The sequence below is a fragment of the Plasmopara halstedii genome, assembly GCF_900000015.1.
Source record: "Plasmopara halstedii genome assembly, contig: Scaffold_444, whole genome shotgun sequence".
NCBI lineage: Eukaryota > Oomycota > Peronosporomycetes > Peronosporales > Peronosporaceae > Plasmopara > Plasmopara halstedii.
The window spans coordinates 446760-461915 of NW_020187364.1; the positions used below are offsets into that span (position 1 = coordinate 446760).

General features: G+C 44.8%; 6 protein-coding genes across 6 annotated transcripts; 3 read left to right on the forward strand and 3 right to left on the reverse strand.

The window, feature by feature from the left end:
* Positions 1–1196: 1196 nt before the first annotated feature.
* On the reverse strand, positions 1197–1830 carry PHALS_10050 (40s ribosomal protein s13; the record flags this gene model as incomplete). The annotated part of the gene is made up of 2 exons (XM_024725405.1): positions 1197–1417; positions 1596–1830. 2 exons carry the CDS (start codon positions 1828–1830, stop codon positions 1197–1199), a joined length of 456 nt encoding a protein of 151 aa, XP_024576185.1.
* A 146-nt stretch (positions 1831–1976) lies between these two features.
* On the forward strand, positions 1977–2946 carry PHALS_10051 (uncharacterized protein; the record flags this gene model as incomplete). Its single annotated transcript, XM_024725406.1, has 3 exons — positions 1977–2411; positions 2801–2875; positions 2935–2946. The coding sequence occupies 3 exons, from the start codon at positions 1977–1979 to the stop codon at positions 2944–2946; spliced, it is 522 nt and encodes a 173-aa protein (XP_024576186.1).
* A 1576-nt stretch (positions 2947–4522) lies between these two features.
* PHALS_10052 (hypothetical protein PPTG_15188) lies at positions 4523–6844 on the reverse strand (the record flags this gene model as incomplete). Its single annotated transcript, XM_024725407.1, has 1 exon — positions 4523–6844. The coding sequence occupies one exon, from the start codon at positions 6842–6844 to the stop codon at positions 4523–4525; it is 2322 nt and encodes a 773-aa protein (XP_024576187.1).
* Positions 6845–7296: 452 nt separating this feature from the next.
* PHALS_10053 (Protein of unknown function DUF4598) lies at positions 7297–7911 on the forward strand (the record flags this gene model as incomplete). The annotated part of the gene is made up of 3 exons (XM_024725408.1): positions 7297–7348; positions 7418–7605; positions 7708–7911. The coding sequence occupies 3 exons, from the start codon at positions 7297–7299 to the stop codon at positions 7909–7911; spliced, it is 444 nt and encodes a 147-aa protein (XP_024576188.1).
* A 702-nt stretch (positions 7912–8613) lies between these two features.
* On the reverse strand, positions 8614–9444 carry PHALS_10054 (mRNA splicing factor; the record flags this gene model as incomplete). The annotated part of the gene is made up of 4 exons (XM_024725409.1): positions 8614–8631; positions 8704–9125; positions 9191–9297; positions 9362–9444. 4 exons carry the CDS (start codon positions 9442–9444, stop codon positions 8614–8616), a joined length of 630 nt encoding a protein of 209 aa, XP_024576189.1.
* Positions 9445–9519: 75 nt separating this feature from the next.
* On the forward strand, positions 9520–11261 carry PHALS_10055 (pyridine nucleotide-disulphide; the record flags this gene model as incomplete). The annotated part of the gene is made up of 4 exons (XM_024725410.1): positions 9520–10272; positions 10337–10438; positions 10504–10688; positions 10751–11261. The coding sequence occupies 4 exons, from the start codon at positions 9520–9522 to the stop codon at positions 11259–11261; spliced, it is 1551 nt and encodes a 516-aa protein (XP_024576190.1).
* Positions 11262–15156: the final 3895 nt, after the last annotated feature.

The window sequence follows — 15156 nt, forward strand, 5'->3', positions numbered from 1 at the left end:
TCGATTGATAACCACATGGCACCAACCTGGAGATCGATAAAGATAAGCACCCAGCTCTTCAAGGACGAGACGGATAAATCTTTCACTCTGGACTTGTCAACAATTCCACATTGCAACAAGATTTCATTGTATTGAAATATATGCGCTACCCGATTGTACTCACTTTAATTAAAAAAAATATTGGACCATGAGGTTTCATTGCTTCCAATTAATTATATTCAAACTTAGCAAAAACGTAAAGTAAAACCCATTAAGTGGGTGATACATATCAAGCTTTATGCAAGCAAAAGTCTGCCTACTGTTATTCCCAACATAGCTTTCCATTACAATTGTCGCAGAAAGCATTGATCCATAAAAGGCAAAATCAGATATACATGGCTGTAGAGCGAGCCGGAACAGAAAGTGATAAGTGTGCGAACCTGCCATGCACTTACCACTCGTTAGGTGGGCTTCGCTCGGCTAGTTATGTATCCGTTTGAGTCTTTTTTAACTTGACGTTAAAGAGCAACATCAAGTGCTCTGTTACTTGAGAGGCTAATGGTCCGGTGCATCGGACCTATCCTCTGAGAGTTAATTAGCGCGGACGCTTAGATTCAAAGCTTCTTGTATTAAATGCACGACAATTGTATTAAATGTTTTTTGTATTTGTTAGCGCAAACATTATGAGCCTAAAGCTTCCTCTGTGCAGAGTGCATGACAACTTCGTTGCATAGCACGCAAACTATAAATGAGCAACAACTTACGCTCCATAAGTTTTGTTATAGTCAAGATCGAAGATCGTTGTTTTACCGTATGATTAGTCTGGCAGCAATATTTTGATAAGTTGGACAAAGTATTGTTGTGTATGAGCAGATGGACGATGTGTCGATGGATGCGCAAGATTACCAATATTTCTGCTATCTACATCGCAGGTATTGTATTACATTGTATCGGTTTGAAATAGCTCACTGATAAGGTGTATGTATAGCTACGCGATTAGTCACCAGACGAAATACTGACATGTTTCTTGGAGGCGCAAGGATCGTTCACTGACTACTTCGTATTTGTATACTATCATCGCTTTAATATTCAAGTGAGACTATTAGCAATTAAACACGGTTGGACGGCTTCGGACCACAAGACTCACAAAGATGACAATGAATACTCAAGTTGATCAACCCAGCAATTGAGCACTTATTTACTTATCTTTTTAAGGTCTAAGCCACAAGAGTCGAGGCAGTGGCAGACTCATACTTCCAATTGGGCGAAAGCTTGCGGTTCTTGCGGTAATAACGAGCAAGGCGATGGATACGCGACTCGATAAGAATAAGACGGAACTTAGAGTCCTTGTCCTGACGATTTCGCTCCAAGTGCTTGCGAACAGCCACCGCCTTCTTAATGAGCATGTACAGGTCCTCCGGTAGCTCAGGGGCAAGACCTTTAAATACCAAAAATAATTCAAACCCGCGTATTCCCACGTCAAACGGAGAGGCAACAAATCGCCATCACACCCGCACGTCAGGTGATACCGAGCACGTTCATAGCAAGACAAATTACACAGATACGTCAAAAATCTTCAAACAGTGACACTAATACGCAGAAAAGAACAAACGAACCGTTCTTCTTGAGAACACGAAGTACTTTAGAGCCCGTGACGCTCTTCACCTGAGCGATTCCATGTGAATCACGTAGGATGACACCAATTTGAGAAGGGGTCAAACCCTTCTTAGCAAACTTGCAAATGTGGTCCTCCACATCCTCAGCTGAGACCTTCAGCCACGAAGGTGGCGAGCGTTTGTATGGGCGAGCAGACTTGCTCATACCCTTACCGTGAGAATGCATACGACCCATGGTGATAAATGCTACGTTGAATTGGCTGGAACGGAGATCAAATAGTGAGCGATGAATATGTCCGAAAACACGCCGCACCAACCAACTTTCATGCGGATGATTGGATAAAAAGTGTAAACTTTTAATTGCTAATTATTTTGCAACCGATGGGAAATAGTGATGACGAAAGCGTAGCGTTCCGGACCAATGCATTAGACGTGGTGGGGTCATGGCTTTTAGGTGACAGTGAAGACTCCTCGCAAGCTAGTCAGCAGCAGCACCGTCCTGTTATCCTTTACCGCCCATCATCGGTCTCATCTGGTAAAAGTATGTCCAGCCTGACGCGCCCTAAAGCTGTTAGCACCGCAGCCAATTTAACGGAGCAGGAGCGTAAAATGAAAAGCAAGATACTGCGGAATCCGTGCGCTAGGCGCGAAGAGGATGCTGTCAGGTCGGAGAAGGAAGCGCAAGTGCAACTCGAGGATGCGCAAGATGAAGAGGAGCAAGAACTTTTGCGTTCTAGAAACCTAAGTAGCAAGCTCGACATGAAGCGCAAAAGAACGACACAAGAAGAGCTTCTAGACACGCTGCGTGAAGAGGCGGTGAAGAAGAGAGCTAAGAATTTAAAGCGTAAACTGCAATTACAGCGCAAAAAGCATCAACAACAGAATAAAGTCGCAACCTTACAAGGGCAAAAAGTCGAGAGAACGCTTCTGACGTGACATTGTTTTCACTATTTAAGACCTGGCTTGGATTTTGTAAATATTAAATGATTGTGTTATTGTTTGTCAACAAATCAAGTCTGTGAATTTTATCTCTTACTCTCCCTTTACCAAAGGGACACCATGAGGCAACTACATACATGTTGCTAGGATATTCACTTCATGATGTAAAAAGCAGATACTAGTGATGTACCACAGATCCATGCTTCGTCAATAAGCTTCAAGAATACGCCACGACCATAATTATAAGCAATTGGTTATATACATAGTTGTTATACGTTGTCGAAACCAAACGGGGTGGGGACCAAAAGGTTCGCCCTCAAGCGCGCCGTGCAATAGGTAAGGTACGTGGGAATCGTCGTATGGTCATTTTTATTATCAAATAATCTTTTGTTTTGACCAGATCCAAATTTGATCAAAAATCCAGGTTTATTCGCCGCACCATCTGCTGAACATCCGAGCAGCTTTTCAGGCCGATCAGAGCAAAATGCACCAAAGAGCCTCTGAAGCATTTTTGTTTTGCTTCTTCCGTGCGGCTTTCTTCGAATGGGACTGCAATAACGTGAAGGTTCTAAATTTGTGAAAGGTGGAAGTATCAAATCCTCACAGCAGTGTATGAAGTACCATGAGTATCAGTTGATATCAGTTGATCCATCAAAGACAACAGAAAACGCCCAAACATCCTCAGGATCTCTATGATATCGTGGAAAAAATCAGCTCATACAACTCGTGCATACTTGGCAATGATATATTTATTGCAGTACCCCAGTTTGCGAACTGCTTTTTTACAGCTTTAGAGGCCATCCGGAACGACAGTGCTTGGCTCACACATTTTACAACTAAATCAAATTGTTTGACTTGATTTATTTTCACTTCATATGAGCGGCCGTCTCTGTTTGATGTAACAATCAGCTGCAGGAAACTCGTTGTCTTCTTCTCCACTTTGCAGCAGAAGCATTCCAACGATAGCTTCGACGATGTCTTCGTGAACCGCAAAGAGAAACGCCTGTGTTTGTATCTTCACATACGAATCGATCTTGTTGACATGCGTCGTGCTAGCTAATATATCAAAAAAAAGTGTCCACTTGTTCAGACAAGAGCGTGCGATATTCCGGATATTGGGTGGGGTAGTTGATTTGTGCTGCTGGCTATGATTTTCGAGACTGAATGGTGGTCCCTCGAAAGTCCAGGATGTACACGAATTCTTTGATATGCATTTCTACCGTAGACAACATAATTGACACATGACACCGCAATGCTGAGTCCGTTTTCTGTCAAATATTTTATTTGAAACGATGTCATTCGCGATCGGAAAAATCCTTTGCGTGGCCATTTAGCTTGCTAATGCCCTTCGGCAGCATCTTCAGTATCAATGGCACTAATGTTAACATCGAAGGAGGGCATGAGGTCGTTCAGCAAAAAACAACAATTTATTTGCGACTGAACTGCAAATTAAGGAAAAGACCGTTTAAGGCATCACGCAGAAATGAAATACGACACCTTAGGCGTCTATTTGAGAGTGTCTTCTGCACATGAGCATACGTGCAATTTCTCGATTGTGATGAATTTGTGTTTAACCAGCCTTGTCAACGCGACACAACCAACCTGCGAATTTAAGATCCAATTACAGACGTTAGCCGGCTCCTTGTTAACGATGAGTTATGACGCAAACCATCTCTTAGATACAGTTAATATTATACAATGTCTCACATTCATTAAACCAAGGCGTCGGACATGTTGATCAAGTAATATATGTCCACAATATAGACTAGGATCTTTCGAGCCAGTTACTAACATTACTAGCTCCTGAATTGCCGCTCGCAACCGTCTACGCTGAAGTTTAGGTACAAGATGAAGACACAAACTCAAGCTCCTTCGTCAAGGACTTCATGCAAGTGAGCTAGATGATGAGAACAGACTGAACGCGCAGTTTATAACGGTATCGAAAATGTCTTCAACTCTGAGAGAAACTTTTACATATTGTTTTAAAACTAAAGCTCAAACTCTTCCTTGTGCACATCAAAGTAGCGGATTCCGATGTCTGCAACGGCATACTCAACGGATCTTTTGAGTTCTTTGGGACCCGAGACAAATACGCCTACTGTTGCATTCCCTACAGTCAACAAATTAGTTTGCGTTTTTCTAAACTCCACGTGCTGTACAAACGCCGAATTCATCAGCTCTGCAATATTGGCACGATGACCAATTTCAACGCTAAACTCTCTAATGAGGTCACGAAACGTATGTACATCAGGAGCAATGGAAGAAGGATATGGCATATGCACCGTATCGAACGTCTGGCTCGTAGTGGTCTCAGGGTCATTCATATGCTTTGTTAGAGCCACGCCTGTATACACGACTATCATGGTCACAGCAAAAAGCAACGAAATCTCGATAAAGCTTTGCAGCGGCCAAAGTGTTTTGTCTATAGCTTCCACTTTGTTGCCATACTTGACAACCAGTACGACAAGCAATGTTGTCAAAAAGGACGCAGAGAACACAGCAACTTTGCTTGCACATGAGTACAGCGGTGACCTAAACGGTCTTGGCACCTTTGACGAATAGTACTGAGTAGCGTCCACAAGTCGTTTTTCGCTGGTACGCTGACGGTTGATCGACTTGTCAAGCTCTGTAGCTGTTGGTGTACGAGTGAGGTACAGATGCTGACACAAATATCGCTGGGATGGATCCAGCTCTTTGATCTGCTGCAGTATTGGGTAGATTTCTTCCAGTAGTGAAAGTTCTCGGAATGAGAAGATAAAGGTTAATTTTTGATTCAACTTCTCGCCGCGGCGCAATTTAGCCACCGTATCCTCAAGAATAGCGAGCAGAGGAGTGACTCCGATCCCACCACCCACAAGACAAATAGTAGAATACTCGTCGTATATATCGAGTGACGCACCATAAAAGCCGTCCATGTAGATTGTCGGTAGAATATTTCTCGACTTGCAAGATTCGAAATACTTAACTAATTCTTGGGTCCAGTCCCCAACCGCTTTTGATAGAATCGTCAAAGTATCCGGACTACTACGTGGGGCTGAGGCAATACTAAATGCGTGCCACTGCAGCTGCGATATTGAAGGAACTTTCAAGTAAACAAATTGGCCGACATGAAAGTCACTTGTAGGGTTCGCGGAACGATAAAGCACCATTTTGATTACACCATGAGAATGCGTTGTGAAGTCGCTTACTGCCACAGGGGTAAAGCCATTACAATTTGAAATACAGCGACAAATTGTGTAGAGTATGAGCGACGGAAGCAGCCATGCCAGTACCGGATTCCAGTGCAAAACAGCGAAAACAAGTCCGACGACAAAAAGGTGGTGAACGCTGTAAAATGTGTTGTAACAATTTCGTCTCATCCACGGAATTGAAGTGATTCCTATGGCCAAAAAGCTAAGTAGTGCCATTTCTCCAAAGAAATTTCTCCATTTATCGTGTCCCTCATCGCTAATATCGCAGTTAAAGCAAGGAAAAACGTTGGCTTTCCATTCGCCAATTCTAAGCCACGACCAGTAGTAACCGATACAGTGGAATAGTGCTGTCAGAATTGTAGCAACACCGATCCAACGGTGATACTTGATACCATTGGCATAGGAAATGTTGAGAAACTCCATCCAGACGCAGTTTCGCGTAGCCGGTAGGAAAAGAAACGCCAAGTTAAAGACGCAATTGAATCCAAAAGTGATTGATACCATTTCGAGATATAGTTGAAAGTTAAAGTCAAGCCCCTTCTTATGGCTTTTATTCACTCGTTTCAAGTAATAAAAGTAAAATACGTACATATTGCCTCCTATAAGAAAAGCAAGAAACAGAAATTCACCAAGACTTAGTCGTGTGACATGGCCGAACAGTCGTGGTTTACGGCGTAATACGCGGCAAGTTTTAAGAAATGTTGACAACGTTACCCGATGCATGTTAAAACGTTTTAGTAGCTCAAAAATAACCAACGATACCGCAAGTGGGACAAAGCAGACGAGGACAAAGAACGTCGGACGCACCATCTCCTTATGACCAATCTTGCTGTCCTTCTTCGCATCGATTGGCACATGATACCACATTCCAATTGTTGTACTGACATCAGAGTACGTCTTTGAGAAGTAGAAGAGCTGGCTGTATGCATAAATCAACATGGCGAGAAGGATAAAGCCTTGCAATACGATCCTGATAGTTGAAAAACGATCAGACAGAAGGTATTGAGATGCATTGACTATTGTGCTGCGCTTTTCATCAATGTCGGGAGTTTTGAGAGTTGCTAATTCCGCGTCAATTTGAGGAGTTGTGTTCGCGTCTGATGCCATCGTCGACCGCATGGCTTGATTTTGTCTGATCGAAGTGTGAAGGGCTCGAAGAGATTGCGTGATAGAATGAAAATGCCAAGGAGCGAATCAGAGGTTTGCCATACACAAAAGACCTTGAACCAATGACAAGCGATACAGCGATGATGAAGCCATCTCGACTTTAGGTACTGCATGTCTCTAGGTATACATTTTTGATATGCTGGCTGATAGGCAGACAATTGATAGTCATCCGGCTCTCAACCATTCATGCACCTGCTATTCAAATCATATTGCGTGTCAAAAAAAAGGTTTTGAATTTTAAACTCTGAGAGCAGAATCAGGTTGTCAAATAAAATTACCTCTCATATTTCATGGAAAGTCACGATTTTTTTATGAGGAGTACAGCTAAATATGGTAAATAGTATTCTGACCAGTCATACTGAAGCGCGAGATGTACCAGTGCTCACTAACACAGCGTTTTGCCAATGCAGGATAAGTCAAACCGTCCGACTTTCACCAATGTGCCAAAGAGCCAATGTACGTTCACCTCCTTTGGATAATTGTAATGTTTTGGACTAATTGATCTGCAATAATGTTTATGAACAGTGTTATCTAAACTGGAAGCTTTTTTGCCCATGATGGAAGCGGAAAACAAAAAGCTGAGCGAAGCCGTTGCAGCCGGAGAAGGCGCGAAACACAACATTGAAATAGAAGAATCTGAGGATGATGATCTGACAGGAAGCGATGAGGAAAAAAAGCAGCAGAAGTGTGACAAGGTGCCTGTGATTGAAATGGTGCGAAAAGTTTTGGTTGCAATTGTGTAGTCTTTATACTGTGAGCACCTTGAATATCATATTGCTAACGGCTGCTGGGTCAATACAATATACAACACATAGAATTTTGCGATCAGCACGATGGATGAGGGTGATATTGACTCCGAAAATTTGGACGCAGCTATAGTCCCGGACGCGATGGCCACAAGAAAAGAATTTGATGTCAGTTCAGATTTAAAGCAGCAGCACGATGAAGCGTCATCGTTTCAATTGCAGCTTAAAAAGCCGAGCAACAAGCCTCATGCCATCATCCAGGAACTAAATTAATACCAAACTCTAAATTGCGGCCTTACTTCCGATAGCTGAATTTGTTGGAAGTTTTGTTCTTCACATATTTTTGAAGTATTTTAGTTTGCGATATACCGGTAGTTTTTATTACCAGTATGTCCCTCAGACCGCCTAACCATTCTCAGTTATCTAAAACCACTAAGTTGTCAATCGGTCGTCGTCAACATGTTCTACACGCTCTCGCAGAAGCTCTCGAAGGGAAGTACCATGGCTATTACTATCCCGACCATCATCGGGATGTCTTATGCCACCTTTGCTTTCTTTCGTTATACTGGTGCGTTAGCTGACACGATATCAATGCTGCTGTACTAATCCTAAGCTGCTGACAGGCCCCGACAACGGCGGTAGCGTGCGCGGTACACCAAAGACTACGTCAGCCGAGTGGCAGGCAGCCTCTATTGAATACGGCAAGGCCCAAAAGGCTAACCCGATTCGCCACTTCAGAGACTAAGTACAGATCAGCAGTGTAAGCGTGCCTCCTGCTCCTAGTAGGCGAGGGTACCTGTTATATCTGACGTGGAGGTGAAATGGCCAACAGAGACACCCCTTGTGACCTGTCACTGATGATTGAAGACAGACATAAAACAGTTTCTCCGTCAATAAGAAGGATACGCTTTTTATTCATCCTACTAATGTGTATGTCGACAGTTAGGCTCCTTTTTTGCGGGTCCAAACAGCCTTTTACGCCGATTTTAACCCCTAGTAGCATATGCAGGTGATATCTTATGTTAGCGGCCAATTCATGCATATAGGCTTAACATTGTCACGCACCAATCCTTCCATCTGGGCTCTACGCTTAGCTTCAGCAGCGTCCCAGTCTTCTTTGGCACACTTTTGAAGTCTCTTCTCCGCCTCTTCCTCGTCTTGGAGCTGCTGCTTGTCTTCATCGTCGCGAAATCCATAGTAGTCAGGCTTGATGTGCTTGTACATATCATCTCGAGTGCGTTTCTGAGGCTCAACCTCCTCCTTTTGAAACAGCTCGCGGACACCAGGGAGGTCTTTGGCAGCGCCAAAATATTTGTAGCCACCGACTGCAGTCACCGCTACGCCGTCTGCATCATAAACCTGTGACTGAGTTGATAGATAGTTAGACCCGCCCAGCTCTATGATCCTCCGCTCCCAGTGACGTTTTTCTAGAATACGTTTGTTGATCTCATCGTTGAGATCTCGAATCACATGCTCACTCGAACCACCTGAAGATAATCCACATCCAATTGATCATTCGATAACCAAATAAAAAAATGCCGCATCGAAATACCATTTTGAATGTCTGCCACTTTCTTTGCAATTTCACGAACGACTTGCCGCCGCCAGCGTTCTGCGTCCTTAAGGTTGTCACACTGTGACGTCAAGTACGGCCTTCGACTGAAACAGGTAGTGCTTAGTACACCCAAGATGCCCGCACGATAAATTTCAGAGATGAACTGACTTCTTGAAAGTATCGGCAAAGTCCTGCTTCATAGACGTCCATCGGTTTAGCAGCGACTGCGCCTTCTCTTCATTACGCGCCATTCTATCTAGCAATGTCACTATATTTGTGGTACACACCAGACTTAATTTAACGCGAGGTGTTATCAAAGCGATATCATGGTGGGGCTTTATTCCGCGGTGACTCACTCGACGCTATGGTGCCATTATAGCCGCAGACTGTTTTCAACTATCAAACCACAGGTAGCAAACTACGATTTATTGGTCATCGGCAGCGGCCCATCTGCCACACAATGTGCAATCGAGTCTGCCAAGCAGGGCAAACGTGTAGCCATCGTGGATAAAAAGACACGGCTTGGTGGCGTGTGTGTCCACACTGGTACTATTCCGTCTAAAACATTTCGTGAGGCTGTGTTACATCTGTCTGGATATCGTCACCATGGATTTTATGGAAAATCGTACAGTATGAAGACTGTGACAATTGAAGATATTCTGTATCGTGTGCAACGTGTTGTAAGCTCGGAGGAAGATGTAGTGCGCGCCCAATTAAAGGCTGCTCGAGTGGATGTCATTCCAGGATTTGCACGATTTGAAAATGAACATGAAATTTCCATCCTACGAGATGTAGATACTCAGACGAAAAAGGAAATTTCAGCCTCAAGCGTGGACTCGCTCTCACGTGCTAAAGCAGACAAATTTCTCATAGCGTGTGGTACAAGACCGGCGCATAATCCACTCATACCGATTGACGGAAAGGTTGTCATCGATAGCGACCAAATTCTTAGTCGAGACATGCACCTTTTGCCTCGTTCTCTTATCGTCATGGGTGCAGGTGTCATCGGCATGGAGTACGCATCCATGGTGAACGTTGTACCCGGCCACTCGGTCACTGTGGTAGACAGTCGACCTGATGTAAGAATAGCTGCTGACTACTGAAAAATTGTTGCTTACGAAATGTTTAAACGTGTGTGCTCAGATTTTACCCTTCTGTGACCTCGAGATTATTAGCAACCTTACATACGAAATGCAAAGCAATGGAGCGCGCTTTCTTCTTGGTGAAACTGTAAAGAAGGTTGAGGTAAGTTGTCGAATCAAATTTTAATACAGTTTTGTATACCTTATTTTAAAGTGTGTTCTGCTCAGACGACAAAAAATCAAGTGAAAGTCTTTTTTAACAGTGGAAAAGTCCTAAGCGCCGATGCTCTTCTGTACACGGTAGGACGTCAAGCAGCGACCGATGGCTTGAATCTGGAAGCGGTCGGGCTTTCTCGCAACCATCGCGGCCTCATTAACGTTAACAAGAACTATCAGACCGATCGGCCTCACATGTGAGAGTGTTATTCTTGCTTTCTCAAATACAACTTATCCTTTGATGTGTATCTGTCTCTAGCTACGCTGCCGGCGATTGCATTGGTGCTCCTGCACTTGCATCCACAAGTATGGAACAAGGCCGTCTAGCATCATGTCACATGTGGAAACCGAATGAAGAGCTGGCCGCAACAAGTCAATTGGAAAGTGGTAATTACCCGTACGGTATCTACACAATTCCTGAAATCTCGATGGTAGGGCAAACAGAGCAGCAACTCACGAAAAACTGCATCAATTATGAGATCGGAATCGCAAAATACTCTGAACTTGCAAAAGGTCAAATGATGGGGGCAATGGCTGGGGGTACACTTAAGATTTTGTTTGACCCTGAAACATTAAGTTTACTTGGCGTGCACGCCATTGGGGAGGGGGCCACGGAGACTATTCACATTGGACAGGTTGCAATGGCTATGGGCTGTTCTTTGACATATTTTCGCGACGCTGTATTCAACTATCCCACTCTAGCAGAAGCTTACCGCGTCGCTGCTCTTAATGGATTGGGCCGTCTCAGCCGTGACGCTGAAGAACACTGAGTTGACGGGTTGTGCAAAATTAAAATTACATTCTTACCCGCTTGAAACAAGTAAGCGTGCTAATCAAAAATATGAATTGACTCGGAACGTCAACACCAAAAACCAAGGCACTCCCTTATTTCTAGGATTCATATTCAAGGGAGGGAAACATTTAGATAGTAGATAGTAATTTTAACATCACGAGATCGTTTGTATACGATCACTTACAACTTTCTATAGGGATTGTGCAAACCGGCAGCAGTCATCCTATCGTGCAATATTACAGAGTTGCATTCACGGTAATAATTATGAGGGCTTATTGCAAAAGGTGATACAAATAGAACATATTCGCGAGATGTGATACAACTGTGTTCTAAATACTAAAGATATGAGACCTAGTAAAATTACCGAATGTAGCCATTCTTGGGTCACCGTTACATTGAAGGCGTGTGCCATAGATGGAGGAACTAAAGCAGAAGAGATGGACTAACGGCAACGAGGCTGTGCGAGCAATCAAAGATGTCGTACTAAAAGTGGAAGTGTGCAGTCGTCATCAACAAAGGGGGGACGTTTCGTTTATTACAGTGTGACAGTGCAATTATTGGTTACCTTGTGCTAGTGCGACATCTTTGATTGCTCGCACAGCCTCCTTGCCGTTAGTCCATCTATTCTACTTGAGCTCCTCCATCTCCATGGCACACACCTACAATACCAAGAATGGCTACATCCGGTAATTTTACCACGTCTCGTATATTTTTTAGTATCTAGAACACAAATGTATCACATCTCGCGAATATTTTCTATTTGTATCACCTTTTGCAATAAACCCTACGTCGTTTTTGGAAATGTTTAATTTCAATCTCATTCATGCATTTTTTGGCATTCTTTCCATGTTTACTTTCGCCGAATGTGCATGTATCTATTAATACTTCTTTAAAAGGTGAAATGTCTATGTTACGCCGTCTCAGAGCGATAATTTGTCTCGATCACCGCTTGTGAACTGAAGAATACCCAGGTCGTCGCCGGTCGCTGTCTGTATAATATATGCTTTTGCCGTGAGGGTGCTGCCACCAATTCATCAGCAGCGTGTTCGTGTGAATTTTACTGAACTGGCAATTATACGCAAAATCATCGTCTCAGTCACGAGAGTAGATGATAGCTATAACGAGTTTGTCGTGCGCTTTGCACAGAGCAAGCTTCGACTCAAATGTCCGCATTAACAAACGCGCAGAAGTTGAAATCGTACGCGTAGGGGCAGGTCCGAACGTCCCTAGCGTAATAGTTATCCAGCTAGCTTTGCTATTCACGAGTTTGCAATCTTAGCGTCAATTGCATTAAGCCAAATTTCTTCACTATAGGGGCAGCTCAAACGTAACTAATTGCTAGGTCAGCTCTCCCCTCAAGGTACAAATATTTACCAGCAGTAACCAGCTTTTTTTATTCATATAATACTGGTTGTTTGATGTACGGCAAGCAGCCTACATTTCGATGAACATTTCCTTTACGGGAGTTCGTTAATAGCGTACTGGATGCTTATATAAATTCACAATTACATAAAGTTAGAAATTAATCTTGAACAATTATATTAAAAGTGTCAGGTGCTAGCACACAAGATTGCAGTGCTTGCCCCAGAACAGTAGCAGTGTCGAAAGGTGTCACAAAAAGAAATTAAATATTTCAGGCGAATTCGCAAAAATCACCTGCCTTTTGCTTGGAAACAGGCTATTGCAATGATTTTCGTCGTCGGAACCTCGATCACTGACGTAATGGCTGGGATATGCTTTGGCACGAAGACGAAATGCCAGAGCAAACACGATGTAAAACACAGTCGCTGTCCAAGCTGAAGAATGATGGTCAATATAAATTGAGAACGACAGCTGTAACGGGGTTACGCACCCTGGTAACAGGGGTGTGTGTCACACGAGATGGGCATGGTGTGACTGCACCCAAATAAGAATACGGTATGTGGCTGGGTAGCCAGTAATTATGCATGGATTTGGATTTTACTATATATAGGAAATTTAAACATTAAGAATTAGGCGGCTTTGTCGCAGATAAAACAAATAAATACAGTTCGCATTTTTAACAGAAGATTTTATAAATCTTGGGTTAAGATTCTAACTACTCGTGGAGATAGCGGATTGTGATCCGCTACACTCGTACTGGTTAACGTAAGGTCGGTGACCTAAATTGAGCTTCCTCTAAGCGCAAAGCTACGGCAGCCCTGCTGCCCTTGGTAGCAGGGTTGACGCCCGGCGTCTTGCAGCCAGCATACGGCGTCGTCGTCGCCTCTGTACAGAGGTTCTATGTCTCAGTGAGCCAGGGTCAACACGCATTCTACGTCGTCCGGTGTCACCCGCACTGTCCGCTCCTTTGGAGTTCCGATGTTATCTACAACATCGGACGAAGAGCTGCTAACCCCGCAGTCCTCGTTCAGTATATAATGTGCCACTGAGTGGTTTACGCGCCACTTCACGCGCATCACGGGGGCCTCGCCCTCGATGCCTCGGCCCTTGGCCGACCATGTTGCGCATGACATGCAGCGTTTGCTCCAAAACTAGAGCAGCGCTCAGTGGGTTACGTGCCATTCCACGATCAGCCCGCGAGACACGCTCGAGACTTCTGTCCGACACCGATGGTGTCTACCAACTCGGACATTCCAATAACCAGCACGTTGACCGTCTCGGTCCAGTGCTCTCGCCAAAAGCGCTTTTGTCTTCTAGCAGAGGTGGGTTCATGATTCGCCAAAGCTCCACCAGGAGACGTGCACGTAGCGTCCAAGGTCTTTGACCTTCAATCAATCCATGGCTCATGGTGTTCCAACCATGCCATTCCTAGGATAAGGTCATTCCTTGCATTTAAGTCTAAGACTAGACAGCGTTCCACGCTATCAAAGTCAAGGAACTTGACTCCGAGGTCCATAGGGACCATCGGGACCGTGACACGCGTCTCCGTCGCTAGGCGAACAGGCACGATGTCACCCAACCGTGCTTTCAGCGCCTCATCATACAGTTGACTTCCTTCCATCGTGGAGCGTCGAGCTTAAGTGCCCGACGCTCCGGAATCGATGAGTATCTTCCATGGCTTCTCGAAGCCCTTTACGGTCGCCTCTACGATCAGCAAGCCCGGCTTGCATACACGTTCCGTGTTCAAGAGCACGGAGCTCTTCGGGGCTGGGCCCCGTTGCCCTCTACCTCCCTGAGATTCAACAAAACTCAGTTCTTCCCCAGTAGGTTGCCCTGCGCCTACCGAGTGTTGTCGTTTCCCCGCGACGAACCAGACTGGTAGAATTTGGGGTGATGGTTCGAAGAATCTCGATGCGCCTTGCGCAGGGGACAACCGTTCCGCAGGTGACGAATGTCTCTACAGACAAAACACCGTCGTGGGTTTGCGTGCTGCCCGGCAGCTCGGAGCAGAGCTCCCTCGTCCTCAGCATAGCTGAGATCCATGGGCACAGGCCCACTCGACGAGCTGTCGGAGTGTGCATTCCAACCAAGTTGTGCCGACTTGAAATTGAACTCGGCATTCAATGCCACATTCACCGCCTCTTCAAACGAAGATGGATGCACACGGAAGACTACCATTCTGACCACGCCAGTGCGGAGGCCCATAAACACGGTCACTGTGACCGCCTCCGGAAGGGGATCTGCTGCCATCCCGGCAATCAGAGTGCGCATCTCTTAATTTCAACAATTCCTTGTTGCCCTGTCGGGCGGCAAGGAAACGCATCGTACACGATATGCCTGATTAGGCGGCGAGAACACTCATGAGAGCTGCAATTTCAGCTCCGCCCAGGATGGAAACGCAGCTTCACCGAAGTGCCGCACGTCAGTGCCCATTCTCGTGCTCGACCACCGAGCTTCGAGATGGCTAGCGCCACGCGCTGTTGCTCGGTCTGGAGCATGGCGGATGCGAT